At 45.6% G+C, this 24232-nt stretch overlaps 1 protein-coding gene across 3 annotated transcripts in view; it reads left to right on the top strand.

Annotated features, from left to right (window-relative positions):
- LOC106584380 (neurogenic locus notch homolog protein 2) overlaps positions 1-20954 on the top strand; it is a 58201-nt gene extending 37247 nt beyond the window's left edge. For 2 of the 3 annotated variants that reach the window (XM_014169622.2, XM_014169620.2), the window contains exons 11-34: positions 57-290; positions 3461-3571; positions 3682-3874; positions 3969-4114; positions 4239-4352; positions 4469-4588; positions 4696-4848; positions 5031-5259; positions 5517-5718; positions 5807-5960; positions 6132-6316; positions 6417-6549; positions 6695-6946; positions 7047-7159; positions 7796-8337; positions 10475-10828; positions 10938-11080; positions 11304-11508; positions 11793-11874; positions 12621-12774; positions 12899-13218; positions 13921-14068; positions 15364-15461; positions 17111-20954. In XM_014169622.2, coding sequence (XP_014025097.1) covers positions 57-290; positions 3461-3571; positions 3682-3874; positions 3969-4114; positions 4239-4352; positions 4469-4588; positions 4696-4848; positions 5031-5259; positions 5517-5718; positions 5807-5960; positions 6132-6316; positions 6417-6549; positions 6695-6946; positions 7047-7159; positions 7796-8337; positions 10475-10828; positions 10938-11080; positions 11304-11508; positions 11793-11874; positions 12621-12774; positions 12899-13218; positions 13921-14068; positions 15364-15461; positions 17111-18484 — 5759 coding nt within the window. In that variant the 3' untranslated portion in view covers positions 18485-20954. The remainder of the gene's footprint in view (positions 1-56; positions 291-3460; positions 3572-3681; positions 3875-3968; positions 4115-4238; positions 4353-4468; positions 4589-4695; positions 4849-5030; positions 5260-5516; positions 5719-5806; positions 5961-6131; positions 6317-6416; positions 6550-6694; positions 6947-7046; positions 7160-7795; positions 8338-10474; positions 10829-10937; positions 11081-11303; positions 11509-11792; positions 11875-12620; positions 12775-12898; positions 13219-13920; positions 14069-15363; positions 15462-17110) is intronic. The other variant, XM_014169621.2, reaches the window with a different exon arrangement.
- Positions 20955-24232: the final 3278 nt, after the last annotated feature.

The following is a 24232-nucleotide window of genomic DNA, read 5'->3' as shown; positions in this document are numbered from 1 at the left end:
AAGCATTAATACAGGGAATCTTTAACTGTTACTCAATGTTTGGTTTCTCTCGCCAGGCTTCTCGGGGCCGCTGTGTAAGGAGAACATAGATGACTGTGACCCAGAGCCCTGTCACCACGGGGTTTGTCGTGACGGCATCGCCACCTTCTCCTGTGACTGTGACCCGGGCTACACCGGCTCTATCTGCAACGTCCAGGTCATGGAGTGCCACAGCAACCCCTGCCAGAACCGTGGACGCTGCATCGACCTGGTCAACAAGTACCAGTGCAACTGTCTGCCTGGCACCTCGGGTGAGCAGAGACAGAAAATGGGTTGAATATTTCTCATTTTATTGAACAAAAACTTTGTAATAAGAGGAAAACAACAAGAGAATGTTTGGACAAACAGAAAAATAAACTTACATCTGCTAAACCATTGCCTCTCCCAAAAATATGAAGTAAAATAATAGGGGGAAAACGATCTCGAATGGCATTGAAATGACTATATACAAAAGTATGTGGACACCCATTAAAATTAGTGGATTAGGCTATTTCAGTGACACCCGTTGCTGACAGGTGTATAAAATCGAGCACACAGCTATGCCATCTCCATAGACAAACATTGGTACAAAAATGGCCTTATTGAAGAGCTCAGTGACTTTCAATGTGGCATGTTATAGGATGCCACCTTCCCAACAAGTCAGCTCATCAAATTTTTGCCCTGCTAGAGCTGCCCCGGTGCTGTTATTGTGAAGTGGAAACGTCTAGGAGCAACAACTGCTCAACTGCGAAGTGGTAGGCTACACAAGCTCACGTAAAAATTGTCTGTCCTCGGTTGGAACACTCACAACCGAGTTCCAAACTGCAACGTCAGCATAAGAACTGTTCGTCAGGAGTTTCATGAAATGGGTTTCCATGGCCGCACAGCCGCACACTTGCCTAAGATCACAATGCCAAGCGTCGGCCGGAGTGGTGTAAAGCTCGCCGCCATTGGACTCTGGAGCAGTGGAAACATTTTGTCTGGAGTGATGAATCACGCTTCACCATCTGGCAGTTCGATGGACAAATCTGGGTTTGGCGGACTCCAGGAGAATGCTACCTGCCTGAATGTATAGTGCCAACTGTAAAGTTTGGTGGAGGAGGAATAATGGCTGTTTTACATGGTTCGGGCTTAGTTCCGGTGAAGGGGCATCTTAACGCTATAGCATACAATGACATTGTAGACGATTCTGTGCTTCCAACTTTGGGGCTACAGTTTGGGGAAGGCCCTTTCCTGTTTCAGCATGACAATGCTCCCATGCACAAAGCGAGGTCTATACAGAAATGGTTTGTTGAGATCGGTGTGGAAGAACTTGATTGGCTAGCACAGAGCCCTAACCTCAACCCCATCCAACACCTTTGGGCTGAATTGGAATGCCGACTGCGAGCCAGGCCTAATCTCCCAACATCAGTGCCCGACCTCACTAATGCTCTTGTGGCTGAATGGAAGCAAGTCCCTGCAGCAATGTTCCAACATCTAGTGGAAAGCCTTCCCAGAAGAGTGGAGGCTGTTTAAGCAGCTAAAGGGAGGACCAACTCCATATTAATGCCCATGATTTTGGAATGAGATGTTCAACGAGCAGGTGTCCACATACTTTTGGTCATGTAGTGTACTTACATTTATAGTTCCTTCACTCTGACCTGTTCGCTAACAGTCATCGAAACAAAAGCTAGACAGTCAGGGAGCGTCAAAAATGCCAAAAGTGATGCATAGAGCAGGTGTATTCAACCGGCGGTCTGCATTGCATGGGGGTCTGCATTAAAAAAATTACATTGTTTTTGTTGTTGTGAAAAACGTGTTTATTTAAAATGTTTTATAAATATCGCTAGCAACAATAGAAAAACAAATGTAATTACATACAGTAGAAAAGAGATTAATTTTATTTCTAATTACTTTATTTCTCAACAAATTACATTCACTGGAGTATTTGACTGGATCACTGGAGTAAAGTCTACACCCAATGTATTAGGCGCATATGACAAATAACATTTTAGAACACTGCTTTTGCAACAAGCGCTGCTGGTTAGCTCTCTTGACTTAGCCATGTGTTGGCAAAAATGTATGTCTAACCTTTGATTAACCAGCTAAATAGCTGATCTTAGTGAAAACGTGTTTGGAGTTACCTTTCTATCTTATTGGCTGTGTTAGTTTACACTTCCTCTTCCAATTATGTATGGACATTAAAACAATCTACCAAATCTATACATTTTTAAATGTTGATCACTTCTCCTTTCCATTATCCATTATACCTGATGATAAGAAAAGACCTGTTAAAACGTATTCTATGATGGGGTTCCCTAGGTCGCCGGTTTGCCTGGGAGGGTTCCCTGGGCAAGAAAAGGTTGAAGACCTCTTGGATAGAGGACCATTTTTTTTTGCGGCCCTCCGGACCTCAGTGAATACCGAATGTGGCCCGTGTTGCAAAATGAGTGTGACACCCCTGAGGTAGAGCAAGAGCACAAAGAAGGATGAGAGGAGCAGCAGAGCACAACTTTAAGTTCATACTGTGGCTGTCCCTGTGGCTCAGTTGGTAGAGCATGGTGTGTGCAACGCCAGGGTTGTGGGTTCGATTCCCACGGGGGGCCAGTACAAAAATGCATGAAATGTATGCATTCACTACTGTAAGTCGCTCTGGATAAGAGCGTCTGCTAAATGACTAAAATGTAAATACGTTTTGGAGTAGAATGTCCTTTTAAATAGTCACCAGAAGTGGCCTCGCAGTCATTCTACCAAAACAAATCTCCTGGTGGGGTATCCCCGACCCCACTACCTTAGCCACAGCTGCTGAAAAAATCACAGGGAAAACACTTATGTGTAAAACTCTGGTCTTGACCAAACTATAGTTTGTAAACTTTAGTAGACCATGACTTCATTGGTGTCATGTAGCCCCAACTTACACTGCTGCTCACAAGGTGCTCTCAGCCCAAAAGCTCTGTGCTGTGCTGCTCTGAACCTGAAACACCAGCAGTTCCTACTCAGTTCTGTTGTGTTCTGTGGTGTGGAAGGGGCTTCCTGCAGCTCTCAGCTCAATGCACTCAGACAGGAGTGGAACGGTCATAAGGGTCGGCCGAGCTCTGTCCTGCTGTGCCCAGCACGCTGCCGTGGCCTGGGGGGGATTAGTGCGGCCAGAGCACTGGTGCTGTACACACACACACACACACACACACACACACACACACACACCGACCGGGACAGACACATACAGCCAGTCAGTCAGCCAGCCAGTTGGCTAGCTTAGGTCACACACTTTCACTCACTCAGCTCTCTTTGGAACACACCTGTTAAGCACTATCAGCTAGTCCACAGCTCCCCCTGTTGGAGGCCATTGGAACTGCATTTACCTTGTGTTATGGAGAGCCTGTTCAAGTAACTTCAAAATGCATCCTTCCTTTCTTACATTAGACTCAAGACTAAATGGTTTGTCTTCTGGTTTTCTTCTCAGGGGTGAACTGTGAGTTCAATGTTGACGACTGTGCCAGTAACCCCTGTGAATATGGAGAGTGCCAGGACGGGATCAACGAGTACAAGTGTGTCTGTGCTCCAGGATACACAGGTTAACACACACTCCTCCCTCTCAACTATTCAGATGCATTTCCATGTTAATGACAACCTGATTTTTTTCCCCAGTGAATGAATGAACTTTCTGAATTCCTTCTCTCACAGGTGCAAAATGTGACGTGGACATCCATGAGTGTAATTCCAGCCCGTGTATGAGTGGGGGTACGTGTGTGGACAAGGTAAACGGCTTCATCTGCCAGTGTCCCCCTGGCACCCACGGCCCCTTGTGCCACTCTGGCACCGACCACTGTGCCCCCCAGCCCTGTGTACACGGAGACTGTGTAGAGCAGCAGAGCGGGTACGCTTCTCCTCACCTTATCGCTCTATCTTTTTCTTGAGTTACGTACTTCATGTAAAATAATATTCCTACCCCTCCCCTGGTCTGTATGTAGGTACAACTGTGAGTGTGATTCTGGCTGGGTGGGGCAGCACTGTGACCAGGAGAAGGATGAGTGCCAGTCCAGCCCCTGCCAGCACAGCGGCAGCTGTGTGGACAGACTCAACGGATACTCTTGCCAGTGTCGCCCCGGATTCACAGGTCTGAATCAGGGTTTCATTTATCCTTTATTAATATACAGATGATCCCATTAAACTGCAATACCTAACAGATACATGTGTTTTTCTGTTCACCATTTTAGTTAAAAACATCCCTCTCCCCTCAGGTGTGAACTGCGAGTTCAACATGGAGGAGTGTGCATCAAGCCCGTGTGAGAACCATGGTACCTGTGTGGACGGAGTCAACACCTACAGCTGCCTGTGTGATCCTCCATACTCCGGTAACAACACCAGCCACACTACTGTACTATCCTGGACACATTCCCTCTGTTGGAGCTGAGTTGATTTGTATCGTGGGCATTTTGGATATTACCAATATTGCTATGTGCGTCCACAGGAAAACACTGTGAGGAGGAGTTGGTTCCCTGTGCGTCTCATCCATGTGAGAGGGGAGGTGTGTGTCAGCCAACCCCGGACTACACCTTTTACACCTGTCGATGTCCCAGAGGCTGGCAAGGTGAGTATTCATAGAAAGAGAGAAAAGATTTGTGTGTGTGTTGGGGGACATTTTCTACCATTCAGTCGTTGCGTTGATGTTAATTGAAATGGTATGTTTGTGAATAGGCCCCCGCTGCACTGAGGATGTGGATGAGTGCAGGAAGAACCCGTGTCAGAACAGGGCCCGTTGCATCAACAGCCAGGGCAGCTACGTGTGCAAGTGTCGACCAGGCTACAGCGGTCTCAACTGCCAGACCAACATCGATGACTGCTCCCCCAGTGAGTTATCGCACATCTCTCTTTTACTTTAATTTGTACTATCAACACGTATACTACTGCATATTGAGTACTCTCCATGAGCACCTTGTACACTCATCTCCGTAGTTAGTTACTATTCAGGGTCTTTTAAACTTCTTGTCTGACTCCAACCCTTTCTTTTTGTATCTCTCGCTCCCTCTCAGACCCGTGTCTGAACGGTGGTTCCTGTGTGGACGAAGTGGGAGGGTTCTCCTGTGACTGCCGGCAAGGGTTTGATGGTGAACGTTGTGAGGCAGAAGTGGACGAGTGTGCCAGTCAGCCGTGCCAGAATGGAGCTGTGTGCCGGGACTACGTCAACAGCTTTGTCTGTGTGTGCCGGCCAGGTTTCGACGGAATCCTCTGTGAACACAACATCCCAGAATGCACTGAGAGGTGGGTTACAAAGGACTGTAACTATAGTTATTATTTTAAAGGGTTTAACGTTGAGATGCACTCAGAATTATCCTTCAATGAGTTTCCTTTTTGATATGTGGATTGAGACCCATTTAGATGTATAGAACATTTATTGAAAATGAATTTCCTTTGCAACACACAAGGAATTCCTATCTACCTACATATGTTCGACTTTCCATCATGCATGACTACATCTCTCTTTCTCTCTCCCTCAATTTGTTTCTCCCTTCCTCTAGTTCCTGTCTGAATAACGGGACCTGTGTTGATGACATCAACACCTTCTCGTGTCGTTGTCGGCCTGGTTTCTACGGCACCTTCTGTGAGTATGAGCAGAATGAGTGTGACTCTCAGCCCTGCAAGAACGGAGGAACCTGCACTGACGGCCTGGGCTCCTACCGCTGCACCTGCCCTGTGGGCTACAATGGACAGAACTGCCAGGTAGAGTGTGTGTGTAGTATGGTTCTTGCCTGGTTCTTCATTTGAAAATCAATGCTAACATTTTATACTCACTTTTCTCTCCATGCAGAACTTTGTGAACCTGTGTAGCCAGCCACTGTGCCAAAATGGAGGGTCTTGTTCCCAGTCAGAGACCACCTGGTTGTGTCACTGTCCTGTGGGCTGGACTGGCATGTACTGTGATGTCCCCAACATGTCCTGTCAGGACTATGCTGCTCGGAACGGTGAGCAGGCACTGCCTCTATAGTACCATTTCTTTCATTCAGCCACCTCTCTGTCACCAGTGAACTATGGAACTTATATAGGTAAAGATAATGACCATTTTTGATGAAGATATATTACGCATAATGCGTCTCTGGTTAACGTGTCTTTGTGTGTGTCTTTGTCTCGGCCAGGTATCCAAGTGGAGTTAGTGTGCAAGCACTCGGGTCGCTGCGTGAACGTGGGTAATGCCCACCAGTGTCAGTGCCTGCCTGGTTACACGGGCAGCTACTGTAACGAGATGGTGGATGAGTGCCTTTCCAACCCCTGCCGCAACGGGGCCACCTGCATGGACTACCAGGGCACATATGAGTGTATGGTAAGTTGTGTATGAATGTGTGTCTGCGTGTGGGATCTAAGTATTGCACTTAGTGTACTGCACCCAGGGAAACATCTAAAAATGTATTTTTCTGTTCCAGTGCAAGGCTGGCTACCAGGGGGTGAACTGTGAATATGATGTGGATGAGTGTCACTCTAATCCTTGTCACCACGGAGGAACCTGCATCAACCTCATCAACCGCTTTTCCTGCGCCTGCCCACCTGGCACTAATGGTAAAGATACCGGAAGATTCTCTTGCTTTATCTATCTCTTTCTGGCCCATTGGTTTTGCGTAATGTACAACTATAATTCTGACCTCTGAACTGATGGTCTTCCCTGCCTCCCTCTCTCCTCTCTCTCTCCACCCCCTCTCTGTAGGTGTTCAGTGTGAGGTGAATGTGGACGACTGTGCTCCCAAGCCTGGCTCCTGGGAGCTTCGCTGTCTGAACGGGGGCCAGTGTGTGGACGGGGTGGGACGCTACACCTGCTCCTGCCCCCCTGGCTTCGCTGGGGAACACTGTGAGGGGGACGTCAATGAGTGTCTCTCTGGTCCCTGTCACTCTCCTGGCAGCCTGGACTGTGTACAGCTGGCCAATGACTACCAGTGCCGCTGTCGCCTGGGCTACACAGGTAGAGTGCCCCTCTGTATATGTTAGAACGTATCAAGTTACCTAGCTTACCCCACATTCATGCTGTATAACATGACATGTCTGTCTGTCTGTTGTCCTAGGACGCCACTGTGAGTCCATGGTGGACCTGTGCCAGTCGAAGCCGTGCCATAACAGTGGCACCTGCTCCATGAACATGAGCTCAGTGCATGGATACACATGCATCTGTCAACCAGTAAGTCATATAACGGTACTCTACCCTTTTCAATGTTTGTTTTCCAACTGCCAGACTGCTGTGTTACAAAGTACTGCATGTGCCAGCTTGCTGATCTTTCTCTCTTTGTTTTGAATGGATTTCCAACTGCATAGAAATTGCATTGTGCTGTATAAATTGTATTTACCTCTAATGTAGATATGGAGTGAGTATTCTTTCCCTACTGCAGGGTTTCCAAACACGGTGCATGTTTTGGTTTTTGCCCTAGCACTACACCACTGATTTAATTAATCAACTCATCATCAAGCTTTGATAATTTGAATCAGCTGTGTAGTGTTAAGACAAAAACCAAAACGTGCACCCCTTGGGTTTCCAAGGACCGAGTTTGGGAAACCCTGACCTGCTGGCTTGTTTTCCAAACCACTAACCCCTTCCTTCTCCTTATTGTCACGCTTGCTTCAGAGGGTGAAACAACACAGGTCAGGTATGACTGAGAACAGCAGTGTTGTAGGAAGGTACCAAACTTAGTAGATTCTCCCAGCTTTTCTGACTAGTCAACTGCAGTAATGCATGTTAGAGATGTAAAACAGAGACCACAGGTATCTGTCTAGCCAGTCTGTTCACATGTCTGATGCCCACTCTGTCCCGACCCCTCAGGGCTTCACTGGCTTCAACTGTGGAGAGGTGGAGGGCTACAACTGTGCCAAGCTGCGCTGCCAGAACGGCGGGCACTGCCAGGAGACTCAGGTTGGTCGTCCGCACTGCCGTTGCCAGCCAGGCTTCAGTGGGCCACGCTGCGAGACCGTCCACAGCTGCCAGAACCGGCCCTGTCTGAACGGAGGCACCTGTATGAAGGACCCACACTACCAGTACAGCTGTCACTGCCCAGCCCACTTCTCAGGCAGGCACTGTGAGAATGTCATCTTCGATCCGTCCCCCAGCACCCCCGCCTCCTGCCCCTACGTAGAGTGTGAGCAGCATTCTGGGGATAAGGTGTGTGACCCGCAGTGCAACAGCCATGAGTGCCAATGGGACGGAGGGGACTGTTCTCTACATTGGCGCCAGCCATGGGTCAACTGCACCGCCCCGGTGCCCTGCTGGGAGCTGTTCCGCAACGGTCGATGTGACCCCGATTGTGACAACTCTGGCTGCCTCTTCGACAGCTTCGAGTGTCAGGAGAGCGCACAGTCTTACTGCAAGTAAGTACAAGAGTTTGCAACAACATAAAGACATCAATACACATGTACACTGAGTATACCAAACATTTAAGAACACGTTCCTAATTTTGAGTTGCACGCCCCCTTTTGCCATCAGAACAGCCTCAATTCGTCGGGGCATGGAATCTGCAAGGTGTCGAAAGCGTTCCACAGGGATGCTGGCCCATGTTGACTCCAATGCTTCCAACAGTTGTGTCAAGTTGACTGGATGTCCTTTGGGTCGTGGACCATTCTTGATACACCCAGGAAACTGTTGAGCGTGAAAAACCCAGCAGTGTTGCAGTTCTTGACACAAACTGGTGCACCTGGCACCTACTACCATACCCCGTTCAAAGGGACTTCCATTTGTCGTCTTGCCCATTCAGCCTCTGAATGACACACATGCTCAATCCATGTCTTAACTTCTCTAGGGCCAGTGGGACGATTTCGTCCCACCTACGTAACAGCCAGTGGAATCCCGTGGCGCGTTATTCAAATACCTTAGAAATGCTATTACTTCAATTTCTCAAACATATGACTATTTTACACCATTTTAAAGACAAGACTCTCGTTAATCTAACCACACTGTTCGATTTCAAAAAGGCTTTACAACGAAAGCAAAACATTAGATTATGTCAGCAGAGTACCCAGCCAGAAATAATCAGACACCCATTTTTCAAGCTAGCATATAATGTCACATAAACCCAAACCACAGCTAAATGCAGCACTAACCTTTGATGATCTTCATCAGATGACAATCTTAGGACATTATGTTATACAATACATGCATGTTTTGTTCAATCAAGTTCATATTTATATCAAAACCCAGCTTTTTTACATTAGCATGTGACGTTCAGAACTAGCATACCCCCCGCAAACTTCCGGTGAATTTACTAAATTACTCACGATAAACGTTCACAAAAAACATAATTATTTTAAGAATTATAGATACAGAACTCCTCTATGCACTTGATATGTCCGATTTTAAAATAGCTTTTCGGTGAAAGCACATTTTGCAATATTCTATGTAGATAGCCCGGCATCACAGGGCTAGCTATTTAGACACCCAACAAGTTTAGCCCTCACCAAAGTCATATTTACTATAAGAAAAATGTTATTACCTTTGCTGTTCTTCGTCAGAATGCACTCCCGGGACTTCTACTTCAATAACAAATGTTGGTTTGGTTCAAAATAATCCATTGTTATATCCAAATAGCGGCGTTTTGTTCGTGCGTTCAAGACACTATCCGAAAGGGTAAAGGGTGACGCGCTCGACGCGTTTCGTGACAAAAAAAATCTAAATATTCCATTACCGTACTTCGAAGCATGTCAACCGCTGTTTAAAATCAATTTTTATGCGATTTTTCTCGTAAAAAAGCAACAATATTCCGACCGGGAAATCGTGTTTTAGTACAAAGAGAGAGAAAATAAAACATGGTGTCGCCCCGTGCACGCACCTCAGTCTGATGGTCCTCTGATAGACCACTTACCAAAGGCGCTAATGTTTTTCAGCCAGGGGCCGGAATTACATCATTCAGCTTTTTCCCGGGTTCTGAGAGCCTATGGGAGCCGTAGGAAGTGTCACGTTACAGCAAAGATCCTAAGTTTTCAATAAACAGAGCCAAGAAGCCCAAGGAATGGTCAGAGAGGGTACTTCCTGTACAGAATCTTCTCAGGTTTTTGCCTGCCATATGAGTTCTGTTATACTCACAGACACCATTCAAACAGTTTTAGAAACTTTAGGGTGTTTTCTATCCAAAGCCAATAATTATATGCATATTCTAGTTTCTGGGCAGTAGTAATAACCAGATTAAATCGGGTACGTTTTTTTTATCCGGCCGTGTAAATACTGCCCCCTAGCCCTAACAGGTTAAGGCTTAAAAATACATTTTTAACCTGTCTCCTCTCTTTCATCTACACTGATTTTGAAGTGGATTTAACAAGTGACATCAATAAAGGATCATAGCTTTCCCCTGGATTCACCTGGTCAGTCTGTCATGGAAAGAGCATGTGTTCTTAATGTTTTGTACACTCAGTGTATATGTCTTATTAATTACATTCAAACTTCAAAGCTTATTAACCCATAGGACCTCCTAGAGTCTTCTGAATTCCCCAACCCTCTCCCTTGTCCTATATACAGGTATGATAAGTACTGTGCGGCCCACTATGCCAACAAGATCTGTGATAAGGGCTGTAACACGGAGGCATGTGGCTGGGATGGCCTGGACTGCTCTGGGGACACCCCTGCTGAGGTGGCTGACGGAACGCTGGTGATCGTAGTGTTACTGCAGCCCGAGGAGCTAATGGGAGACATGAGAGGCTTCCTGCGCTCCCTGGGAACCCTGCTGCATACCAACCTCCGTGTCAAGATGGACGACCAGCAGAAACCTATGTTGTATCCGTACTACGGCCTGGAGCACGACGACGGCAATGAAGGACAACCTTCTACAATGACGCTTAGAGGCAAACGGGAGCTAGACAAGGAGGTTATCGGGTAAGGAGATGTGTATTTATCCTGTCTCTCTTTCTCTACTAGATAAGATGAGGTGTGTGTATAGTCTTGAATGTTGGCAAGTAAGACTAACGGAAGTTGTTTGCTGCAGGTCTAAGGTGTACCTGGAGATCGATAACCGTAAGTGTTCTGAGCGCTCCATGGACTGCTTCTCCAGCACAGAGCTGGCTGCATCCTTCATCGCTGCTGAGTACTTGAAATCTGAGCTGCCCTACCCTGTGGTCTCTGTCAACAGTAAGTCCCTCTCCTTTCTTCCCAGTGTGATTTCTGAGACACCTTTAAAACACCCTAATGGTTATGTTACATCAGCACACAATTATCTTTGATTACAGACCTGATTAAACCCACTTATCATGTTCTTTGGTACCAAATGGACACTCGGTTCCATGCTCTGAATGCAGAGCCCATTTCAGATAGCATCACCTACTTAAGAGTTCCATGTCTCCTCCACCACCAGGTGACCCTACGGAACCCTATAAGCCCAACTTCCTGCTCTACCTGGCTGTGGGAGCAGCCGTCATCATCCTGCTAATCTTGGTGCTGGGCGTGCTGGCCGCCAAGAGGAAACGCAAACACGGCGTCCTCTGGCTCCCCGATGGCTTCCTGGCCAAGAAGGATGACAAGAGGCGAGAACCCGTGGGCCAGGACGACTTCGGCATGAAGTGAGTGGAGAAAAGACAGAAGTTGCGTCTGAAATGGCACCCTATTCCGTGTATAGTGCACTACATTTGACCAGGGCCTGCATACGGTCAATATATATTTGTTGTTTTATTAAATTACTGCACTACACCGGGAATAAAGACAAATGTGTACCTCTATACTGTACCGGGCTCTAGTATGTTCAGAATGGTACTGAACTGAGAGAAATGTTTGACTGGTGTACCATAATGTAGGGTGTAATTCTCCTGAGCCACACACTGACCTCTTTTTCCTCTCCTCCCTGCAGGAACTTCAAGACCCAGGATGGAGGGATGATAGATGGAGGCCAGAGGTGGATGGAAGAGGAGGCTCCGCCAAAGAAAGTAAGGGTGAGCGAGAAGAGGAACCATTCTTGGCAGCCATTTTGGGTCAGAACGCTCACCAGCTACTGAGTCGTTCCAGGAAATGAGTGACTTTTGCCTCCCTTTGATATTTTAAGTAGAAATGTTGGACAAATATTAATATCTGAAAGCCTTGTATATTAAAGGAAGTGCCCTTCTAATATAAACTATATGGAAAATTAAATAAATCCGGGACATTTTGACATGTCCTTCTAAGCATCCTCTGTGACTTCTAGGAAGATCTTAACTCCAACTTTTCTCCAACATTGTAAAGCCCTAGTTATTTTGTTGTTTTAACATAGTCATTTCTACAGGTTATAATTTATTTCATGTGATAAGTGATTAATTTTAAGGTCAACCTTTTTACGTGAACTGAACTCTTGTTTCCAGATGGTGAAAATATTCCTTTTTAAAGATTTTTTCGAAAGAGACATTGAACAGTCAATGTCCTAGTGTCAAAGCAGGTGAGCTGGTTGTACTCTTTGTGGTGGAAAACTGAGCGAGTTGAGCATAACACGTCAACCCTGTTACCCAGAGTTAGGTTTTATTTAACCTCTTGAGATGGGAATTTTTTATTTATTTTTATGTGGTCTTTGTCAGAAAGGTAAAATTAGGTGAAATCCACGAAGTATCACTACTCTAAAGGCACCTAATTGGCGGAATAACCCTACTATACATAATGGCATTGAGTCAGTGTCTAAAAATCTCTCCTCCTTTGCCTCCCTCTCCCCCAGACTGAGGACAAGCCCCTACTGCCCATGGGTGTGGATGGAGGAGTGGACAGACGGGAGTGGACCCTGCAGCACCACAAGGCTGCTGACATCTCTCTCACTCCACCACAGACTGATCTGGAGGCAGACTGCCTGGATGTCAATGTCAAAGGACCAGGTAGAGTTTAAGATTGAATAGGATTGGTGTCAATCAAGTGTAAGGATACCTAACTGAGAAGTGATTGCTGTGTATGTAACTCTGTTGTTTTTGACGCTGACCAAATGGCAAAATTATTGTCCAGATGGCTTCACCCCCCTGATGCTGGCCTCTCTCCGAAACGGAGGGGCATCTGATTGCGGCCTGCAGGCGGAGGAGGAGGAAGAGAGCGGGGGAGACGAGCCATGTCCCAACGCCATCTCAGACCTTATCACCCAGGGTGCAACACTCATGGCCCAGACAGACCGCACCGGGGAGACAGCGCTCCACCTGGCTGCTCGCTACGCCCGGGCCGACGCTGCCAAGAGGCTGCTGGACGCTGGGGCAGATGCCAACGCTCACGACAACATGGGTCGCACCCCTCTCCACGCTGCTGTGGCAGCCGATGCCCAGGGAGTGTTCCAGGTGAGAGGCTAGAAATACAGAGACTCATTGGAGCAGCTGAAAACATATTCCTCGTACTGCGCTCACATGGGCACCAGTTCAAAAATCATATTGCGCTTATCGAGTTAGTCTCCATGCAGTCTTTTAAATGTTATTTGGAAATCATCACTGTATGTTTAATATATCACTGTGGGTTTATTTAATGGAAAATAACTTAAAATATACTGAACAAAAATATAAATGCAACATGCAGCAATTTCAAAGATTTTACTATGTTACATATAAGGAAATCAGTCAATTTAAATAAATGATTTAGGCCCTAATCTATGGATTTCACTTTACTGGGCATAGGTGCAGCCATTAGTGGGGCTGGTCAGAATAATCAGATTGTGATGTCATTCTGTGGGCCAAAAACTCTATCCCACCTGAAAATATTGAAATTCCAGGTGTTTAAAAAAAATAAAATAAATTATTAGGCTCTTACATTGTTATTACAACCTCAGTGTGGAAATATCATTAAATGTGCAATATGCAGAAATCATTCCGCCATTTCCTGGTTGCTAAATTTCTAATAGTTCACCTAATTTCAGTTTATGATAAAACAAAAAATGTATAGTGTAGAGAATCTAAACCACTGTTAAATATATACTGAGTGTACAAAACATGACAGAGGAAAATAAAGTTTTTGACTGCACTGCCCCTTTAACACTGTTCCCCTCTCAGATCCTGATTCGTAACCGGGCCACGGAGTTGGATGCCAGGATGAACGATGGAACCACACCTCTGATCCTGGCTGCCAGGCTGGCTGTGGAAGGCATGGTGGAGGAACTGGTACATTGCCACGCTGACATCAACGCTGTCGACGACCACGGTGAGCACTGGCATTGTTTTTACATGTATATTGTATGATTTTACATTTGTTTTATACAGGTGATCCCATTGGGATTAGAGATTTGTTCTAAACTGAGACTTAACTGTTCAGTAATACTTAAATAGGAAATGTTGTTTTAGTGATTTTCTCATTGAGCACTGCCATACAGGGCAAGAATTAGGAAAGACCTTGGTACTGTAAGGTTCTATCTGCAGAAAGCATAGTTCTGAGATTATTTTTTTTTACCTTTATTTAACTAGGCAAGTCAGTTAACTGCAGATAACTAGGAACAGTGGGTTAACTGCCTTGTTCAGGGGCAGAACGACAGATTTCTACCTTGTCAGCTCGGGGATTTGATCTAGCAACCTTTCGGTTACTGGCCCTATGCTCTAAACACTAGGCTACCTACCGCCCCTATTAAGCATCGTTTTCAGATCTCAGAACTGTTTTGAAGTGAATTCTTCTTTCATAACCCATTAAGGTCCTCACCTTATAGGTACCTAAAGTGCAGAATATCAAAATCCTGAGACATTTGTAAATCTGTTTTTTTTAAGGGGATGCAATTGCAGATAGAACCTTATGGCTCTGACATGTCAATCTGGGTTCAGCCACAAGCTTCTTTCTGGATTAGACAGAAAACTGTAGCTATTTGAATACATTATAAATTATAGAATAACATTATTTTACCAAGACAGTCAAAACACATCAAATATATCAAGAAATTTATTATGATAATCAGACAAATTACTGTCATCACTGAATAACTATGTGACAACATTTACTTGTTTTTTGCTTATGTGCCATTATTGCTGGCTAGACTAGCCCATACATGGAGAGAGATGGCAAGAACGTGTTCTGATTGGTCTGTCTATTTGTTCAGGCTTGTGATTGGATTGCAGATAGAACCTTATAGTGGCAAGTTCAAATAGTTTTATGCAGAGAGAACTTTTTAGTTTTTCATTTATTCACTTAAAATTAACTATCAAACATTTTACTTCACAGACATATGAAGAACCATCTAAAGATGAATTGTGTTGTTTTAACTATTTAAAAAAGTCAGAACCTTATAGTCCCATGGTTTCAATCTTGCTCTCAATGGAGCCCAGTTACCATTACAATTCCATTAAAGCTGGGTCATGAATTTGTGTTGCGGTTTTGTCATTTGCATTTCGGTCATGCCATTGCTTGAGGACCAACCTTCTCAAAAAAATAAAAAGTGTTTAGTCAAAATAATTTTGTGCCGTAACAGAGCAATTTGCATGTCTGTCTTTGACTCATATTCCTCTCTCGCTCAGGTAAATCTGCTCTGCACTGGGCAGCTGCTGTGAACAATGTGGAGGCCACTCTGGTGCTGCTGAAGAATGGAGCCAACAGAGACATGCAGGACAACAAGGTTTGTACTACCTCAGTTTGCATTTCACGTCTCTACCTTGTATTGCACATGTTTTCAAACCTCAAAAGTAGTCTTTAAGTCAAGCTACAGTGCATTCAGAAAGTATTCAGACCCCTTCACTTTTTCTATATATTTTTAAGTTACAGCCTTATTCTAAAATTGATTAAATACATTTTTCCCCTCATCAATCTACACACAATACCACATAATGACAAAGAGAAAACAGGTTTTTAGAAATTTTGGGGAAAAAATAATTACAAAAATAACTTATTCAGACCCTTTGCTATGAGAATTGAAATTGAGCTCAGGTGCATCCTCTTTCCATTTATCATCCTTGATGTTTCTACAACTTGATTGGAGTCCACCTGTGGTAAATTCAATTGATTGGACATGATTTGGAAAGGCACACACCTATCTATATAAGGTCCCACAGTTGACAGTGCATGTCAGAGCAAAAACCAAGCCATGAGGTCTAAGGAATTGTCTGTAGAGCTCTGAGACAGGATTATGTTGAGGCACAGATCTGGGGAATAGTACCAAAACATTTCTGCAGCATTGAAAGTCCCCAAGAACACAGTGGCCTCCATCATTCTTAAATGGAAGAAGTTTGGAACCACCAAGACTCTTCCTAGAGCTGGCCGTCAGGGAGGTGACCAAGAACCTGATGGTCTTTCTGACAGCTTCAGAGTTCTTCTGTGGAAGAACTCTTCCAGAAGGACAACCATCTCTGTAGCACTCCACCAATCAGGCCTTTATGGTAGAGTGGCCAGATGGAAGCCGCTCCTCAGTAAAAGGAACATGACAGCCCGCTTGGAGTTTGCCAAAAGGGACCTAAAGAACTCTCAGACCAAGAGAAACAACATTCTCTGGTCTGATGAAACCAAGATTGAACTGTTTGGCCTGAATGCCAAGTGTCACATCTGGAGGAAACCAGGCACCGCTCATCACCTGGCCAATACCTTCCCTACGGTGATGCATGGTGGTGGCAGCATCATGCTGTGGGGATTTTCTTCAGTGGCAGGGACTGGGAGACTAGTCAGGATTGAGGGGAAAGATGAATGGAGGTAAGTACAGAGAGATCTTTGATACAAACCTGCTCAGGACCTCAGACTGGGGCGAAGTTCCACCTTCCAACAGGACAACGACCCTAAGAGCACAGCCAAGAAAACGCAGGAGTGGCTTCGGGACAAGTCTTTGAATGTCCTTGAGTGGCCCAGCCAGAGCCCGGACTTGAACCCGATACAACATCTCTGGAGAGACCTGAAAATAGCTGTGCAGCGACTGATCTGCAGAGAAGAATGGTAGAAACTCCCAAAATACAGGTGTGCCAAGCTTGTAATGTCATACCCAAGAAGACTCGATGCTGTAATCGCTGCCAAAGGTGCTTCAACAAAGTACTGAGTAAAGGGTCTGAATACTTATGTAAATGTGATATTTAAGTTATGGGGTATTGGTAGATTTGAGAAGAGGGGGAAAAATGTATTTATTCCATTTTAGAATAAGGCTGTAACGTAACAAAATGTGGAAAAAGTGAAGTGGTCTGAATACTTTTTGAATGCACTGTATGTCCCATATTCTATCACGAGGATAATGTTTTATTAGCTTGGTACATGCCTACATGGGTTGTTTCTCCTGTTGTGTTCCTTCAGGAGCAGACCCCGTTGTTCCTGGCAGCCAGAGAGGGTAGTTTTGAGGCGGCCCAGGTTCTGCTGGACCACTACTCTAATAGGGACATCACAGACCACCTGGACCGGCTGCCCCGTGACACCGCACAGGAGCGCATGCACCATGATATCGTACGTCTGCTTGACCAGTACAACCTGGTCCACAGCCCTCACAATGGCCCCAACCACATGGGCGGGGGACACTCTTCCTTGGTCTGTGGAGGCAATGGCGCTGGCTACATGGGCATGCGCCCCGGACCCCAGGGCAAGAAGAGCAGGCGCGGCGGGGCAAAGGTTGGAGGGGTGGGTGGGGCTACAGCAAAAGAGCTGAAAGACATGAAGGCCAAGCGGAGAAAGAAGCCAACGGGAGGAGAGGGGCCTGCAGTGGGAGGAGCCAGTGGCAACGGCACTAAAGCTGCAGGAGGGCTGTTGGAGAGCTCAGTCACCATGTCCCCTGTCGACTCCCTGGAGTCTCCACACTTATACATAGGAGATGCTGCCGGGGCCTCCAAAACGACCAACTCTCCGCTCCTGGGCAGCCCCTCCTCCAGGCCCCTGCTGCCCCCAGTCAGCCACATGCTGGGCCAGCAGCAGAGCTGGGTGGGCCTGAAGCATGGCTACGGTGGCCACATGTTCAGCCTCCTCCCCCAGCAGATGGGGAGTGGCCACCCTAGCATGTCCCAGCACCACGGCCAAGGCCTGCTCACCCCTATGAATGTCACCATGAGCCGCGAGCAGCTGCCTCCCATTGTTACCTTCCAGATGATGGCGCCGGGGGGCGGGCAGGCCCTGCTGAAGCAGCCCCAGCCTGGGCAGGTGCAGTCCCAGGGGCAAAACCAGGGCCAGCCCCAATCTCAGCAGGGCCCTACTCACCTGCACTGCCCCCAGGGCATGTTGTACCAAATGCCCAATGTGAGCCTCCAGCACAGCCTGTCTCACAGCCTCCCTCACCCCCATGGCCTGGCCCACGGCATGGTGCAGGATGGCCAGTCCCGCCAACAGCTCCCTCCCTATCAGGCTATGCAGAGCCCCGTGGATAAGTACCCAACCCCTCCTTCTCAGCACAGCTACGCTACGGCTGGCTCGGAGGGCACCACCCCAGGGTATCCGGCTCACCCGCCCAGCGAGCACCCTTACCTCACCCCCTCCCCTGAGTCCCCTGACCCCTGGTCCTCCTCCTCCCCCCACTCCAACTCAGACTGGTCTGACGTCACCACCAGCCCCACCCCCCTGGGGAACCCCCATGCACTGCCGCCTCTCCATCACACACACATTCCGGAGCAGCTGCAGCCGCAGTCCCAGCAGACACAACAGAACCCCCAGCAGCCTCAGCGTGGCAACATGCAGGTGTTTGCATAGACAAGAGGACTCTCTTAAAGTGCCCAACTCTTAAATGCTTTGTTGATCTTTGTAGTTACAACACTTAAACTCTTATCCATCACTTCTTTCGTCATTTGTTTTTGTCTTATTGTCTCTCTGGTTACAGTAATCACTTTTACACTTCATTGTCACACGATTTTCTTCAATTTTGCACTTAAAGATAGTGTATAGTCTTGTAGGAGTATTGTCAACTAAAACCAAAAACTGTTTAAGTACCTTTGACATTTTAAAAGTGACGGATCAATCAGAAATCAAACAAGGAACCAGAGCCAAACGGTGATCATGTAAGGAAAATGGACTGTTCACCAAGACAGAATCGACATTGGATATTGCCTAACTCTGCTTCTTATTGTCATCCCTCTTGGGATGTTTCTTTGGGCTGAGACTTATTTTTTTACATTTTTTTTAAGGAAATAATTGCTCATTTAACGTGCTATCAATTTCATTCACTGTTTTATGTAGACCTCTGCCAAGGACATAACTGTTTCATTGAAAATTAACTTGACTTTTTATATGATGGGTTACGTTCGCTTATGTTAAGATGTGTTCATTAAGCGAAGACTGCCTTGTGGATTCGTATTATGGAATGTATTTGATTAGGATGTGGTGATGCTATTTGAGGGGCTATTGTGTGGTTATAAACACACACACACAAGCTAAAAACATGCAGATACATCTCTTCAATGTGTGGTTCTAAGCTAAACTGTGGTGTAAATAGTTGTCATGTACACTGAGTATACCAAACATTAGGAACACGGTCCTAATATTGAGATGCACCCCTTCTTTTGCCCTAAGAACAGACTTCTTGATACACACGGGAAACTGTTGAGCATGAAAAACCCAGCAGCATTGCAGTTCTTGACACAAACTGGTGCACCTGGCACCTACTACCATACCCTATGCAAGGACATTTGCATTTTTTGTTTTGCCCAATTCACCCTCTGAATGACACATACAAAATATGTCTCGAGGCTTAAAAATCCTTCTTTAACCTGTCTCCCATCTACACTGATTTTTTTTAAAAAGTGATTTTAACAAGTGACATCAATAAGGGATCATAGCTTTCATCTGGATTCACCTGGTCAGTCTATGTCATGGAAAGAGCAGGAGTTCTTAATGTTTTGTACACTCGGTGTAAGTTCCTGTATTGTTTTTCATTATTGCCTTTGTTACAGTGTAGCCTCTGTCTCTCCCCTACACCTTAGGGAGGATGTCAGTTAGTGGGGGCTGTGGTGTTCTGTGTCAGGAGAATCTGTGTTACTGAAGAGTTTAAGATGTATGGTACGGTTATGGATACAAAAGAAAAGATTGTGACTGAAATACCAAATGAGAGAAAAAGGCAACATTTGAAATTGCACTGTCTCTCTCTATGTTCTCTCACCATGGGGGTTTCACTATGGTGTGTGAAATAAGACGAGGACAAAGATGCTTTACATGATGTTACTAAATCAATCACTTTGTTAGACCAGTTGAGCGTTGAGGTACAGTATTTCTCCCAAAATTATATAATCACTTTTTTGCTTAATTACAATTAGTGTATTTGTGTATCTTTTTTTGTGATTCATAAACCAAGTCTTTTAAGATAAAAACAATTGTATAATGAGTATTTTTGTCGTCCTTATGTTTCTCATATGAGCACAGCCTTATGTGAATGCTCTGTGATTAGACAATCATTGATTGTTTCTATTTTGTACCGATAAATGGAACATCAATGTCTCTAAGACCAAAGTGATTAATTGCAAATCGTTGTATATCCATGACATTGGTGACTGTTGAAAGTGTTCTTTGGAAATGTTGTCTAATCAAAGTGGATTATTGTTACTGTATTTGAAAGATTAATGTGGCTTTGACAGAGCAAAATCCAAATACAGTCAATGATTATTGTTATACCTTTTATTTAACTAGGCAAGTCAGTTAAGAACAAATTCTTATTTTCAATGACGGCCTAGGAACAGTGGGTTAACCTCCTTGTTCAGGGGCAGAACGACAGATTTTTACCTTGTCGGCTCGGGGATTCGATGTAGCAACCTTTCGGTTACTAGTCCAACGCTCTAACCACTAGGCTACCTGCCGCCCCGTCACACATGGTAAGGCATCTTGTGAGTGCCTTTATGAAAACTACATACCAAAATCCCCAAAGTCCTTTCCCATTCCCCTATCTGGCACTTAATATCCCCCACTACAAATTACTTCTGATGTACTATCCACATAATCAAATCAGCAGACCTCATGGAGCATGGTATGTACACCTAAATGCCGCATTATGCAAGGCTATTTTTTTACGTGCTGTATATAAACAAGTTTTGTATGTTTGTACTTTTTCTGCTAACCATTATATATATATATACGTTATATGAAGTAGCTTCCCCTCATATTTGTATGATGAGGAAAATATGCGTTTATAAAGAACAAAACCTGTGATTTGAAATAAAAGAAATGATACATATTATAGATCTAAAAAGTCTGACTTTATTTCTGTATATCTGCCTATTGTGCACGTACGTGTCATTCTCATGGTAAAACACAAATTGTTTTTAGAAATGAAAATGAATAAACTGTTCAAAACAATGCATATTATAACATTTGTTTTCTGTATTACATTGGCATTGAACCAATTCACTGATAAAGCAATAATTAAAGCAAATAATGGGCATTAATATGGAGTTGGTCCCCCTTTGCTGCTATAACAGCCTCCACTCTTCTGGGAAGGCTTTCAACTAGATGTTGGAACATTGCTGTGCGGACTTGCTTCCATTTGCCACAAGAGCATTAGTGAGGTCGGGTGCTGATGTTGCCACAAAGTTGCAGTCACACATCGTCTAGAATGTCATTGTATGCTGTAGCGTTAAGATTTCCCTTCATTGGAACTAAGGGGCCAAGCCCGAAACATGAAAAATAGCCCCAGACCATTATTCCTCCTCCACCAAAGTTTACAGTTGGCACTAGGCATTGGTGCAGGTAGCGTTCTCCTGGTATCCGCCAAACCCAGATTCGTCCGTCAGACTGCCAGATGGTGAAGCGTGATTCATCACTCCAGAGAACGCGTTTCCACTAGGCAGCGAGCTTTACACCACTCCAGTCGACGCTTGGCATTGCGCATGTTGCTTTTAGGCTTGTGTGCGGCTGCTCGGTCTTAGAAACCCATTTTATGAAGCTCCTGACAAACAGTTTCTGTGCTGACGTTGCTTCCAGAAGCAGTTTGGAACTCGGTAGTGAGTGTTGCAAATGAGGACAGACGATTGTTACACACTACGCGCTTCAGCACTCGCCGGTCCCGTTCTGTGAGTTTGTGTGGCCTACCACTTCGTGGCTGAGCCGATGTTGCTCCTAGATGTTTACACTTCACAATAACAGCACTTGTTGCCTGGGGCAGCTCTAGCAGGGCAGACATTTTACAAACTGACTTGTTGGAAAGGTGGCATCCTATGACGTTAAGTCACTGACCTCTTCAGTAAGGCCATTCTACTGCCAATGTTTGTCTATGGAGATTGCATGGCTGTGTGCTCGATTTTATACACCTGTCAGCAACGGGTGTGGCTGAAATAGCCGAATCCATTAATTTGAAAGGTTGTCCGCAGACTTTGTGTAGCATAGCCACTTCATGTGAAAGTGGAGAACACAGTAAAGACCTAATTAATCCAAGTGTAACCGATGTGAAAGGGCTAGTTAGTTAGCGGTGGTGCGCGCTAATAGCGTTTCAATCAGTGACGTCACTCGCTCTGAGACTTGAAGTAGGGTTTCCCCTTGCGTTGCAAGGGCTGCGGCTTTTGTGGCGCGATGGGTAACGATGCTTCGTGGGGTGTCAGTTGTTGATGTGTGCAAGGGTCCCTGGTTCGAGCCCGGGTTGGGGCGAAGAGAGGGACGGAACCTACACTGTTACATTGATGCTGTTGACCCGGATCATTGGTTGCTGCGGAAAAAAGAGGAGGTCAAAGTGAGTGTAACCGATGTGAAATGGCTAGTTAGTTAGCGGTGGTGCGCGCTAATAGCATTTCAATCAGTGACGTCACTCGCTCTGAGACTTGAAGTAGGGTGGCGCGATGGGTAACGTTGCTTCGTGGGTGTCAGTTGTTGATGTGTGCAAGGTGTACAGTAACTGCTCAACACCAGCAAGTGTGTCAACCTAACAGCTAATTGGGCAGGTTGGTTGCCACTCAAGACTGTTTGATGTGGCTGCTTCCTTCCTTGTATCCTTTTAGCTAAGCAGGTTCGTATTATTAACGTGGCAGGTTAGGAATACTAACATAGCAGATTAGGAGAATTAACGTGGCAGGTTAGGAGAACTAATGTAGCAGGTTAGGAGAATTAGGGTAGCAGGTTAGGATAAACATGGCAGGTTAGGTGAATTAATGTGGCGGGTTAGGAGAACTACCCTAGCAGGTTACGAGAATGAGGTTAAGGTTAGGAAAAGGATCTGCCCAATTAGCTGTTAGTTTTTGATAGACCCACTTGTGTTGATCCTCCCACTTGTTTTCCAACCCCCACTTCCAGACACACTCCACATATGCAGTTCACTGAGGTAGATGCAGTTACCCATGACTCAATTCCTCTCCAAATTCACAGACAAGGGCTGTGTTCGAGACACTGGTTCAAGAGCATCAAATCCATAATTCACATTATAGGTGTCACACTTATGGGCATGTGGCAGCACTGTAGGATGGAGATTCCAAGATGTGGGACGTGTGCAGGAGGACACGGGACAGAGAAATGCATAGTTTTGGTGAGAAAAGTTGTGTGTGTCATCTGTACAGGTGCCCATGTTGCTGGGGATCTGCGATGTCTGGTGCAAGGGAGGCAGGTTGCGGTGGCCAGGGTCAGAGTAGTGCAGAAGATGTATGCTGAGACAGTGAAGAAAGTAGAGGAGCGTGGATCAAGGGTGAGGGATTCTGAGAGGATCCCTGTGAATAGTAGATCTGTGCCAGAACAGAGGGATAGGCCAATGTGTGATATATTTCAGTAAGGTTGGCTTCCTAGTGTTCATAGCAATGGTTATCAACTGTACCGCAGAGATGGAACGTAAGTCACAGAAAATAGATGTTATGGTGGCAGCTGCAGAGAAGTACTTGGGGGTACGAGGTTTGAATTCAGGAAAAAAGAAAATAATTACAGGGTGTGTTGAGTGGTATTGTACCGTCCTCTCAGGTCGTTGGCCTGGGGTAGGATCAGATAGGGTTACCGTCCTCTCAGGCCGTAGGCCTGGGGTAGGATCAGATAGGGTTACCGTCCTCTCAGGTCGTTGGCCTGGGGTAGGATCAGATAGGGTTACCGTCCTCTCAGGCCGTTGGCCTGGGGTAGGATCAGATAGGGTTACCGTCCTCTCAGGTCGTTGGCCTGGGGTAGGATCAGATAGGGTTACCGTCCTCTCAGGTCGTTGGCCAGGGGTAGGATCAGATAGGGTTACCGTCCTCTCAGGTCGTTGGCCAGGGGTAGGATCAGATAGGGTTAACCTGTTGGGGCTCGGGGGCAGTATTGAGACATTTTGAAAAAAATATGTGCCCATTTTTAACTGCCTCCTACACCAACTCAGAAGCTAGGATATGCATATTATTAACACATTCGGATAGAAAACACTCTGAATTTTCTAAAACAGTTTGAATGGTGTCTGTAAGTATAACAAAACTCATATTGCAGGCAAAAACCTGTGAAAAATAGATCCAAAAAAATGTGAATTTTGTGACTGTACTATTTAGTGTCATTGTTTTATAGATACCATAGTGAGAAAGGATT

Source organism: Salmo salar, chromosome ssa23 (genome assembly GCF_905237065.1).
Source record: "Salmo salar chromosome ssa23, Ssal_v3.1, whole genome shotgun sequence".
Classification (NCBI taxonomy): domain Eukaryota; kingdom Metazoa; phylum Chordata; class Actinopteri; order Salmoniformes; family Salmonidae; genus Salmo; species Salmo salar.
Note: the sequence above shows the minus strand (reverse complement) of the source record. Positions and strands in the feature narration are given on the sequence as shown.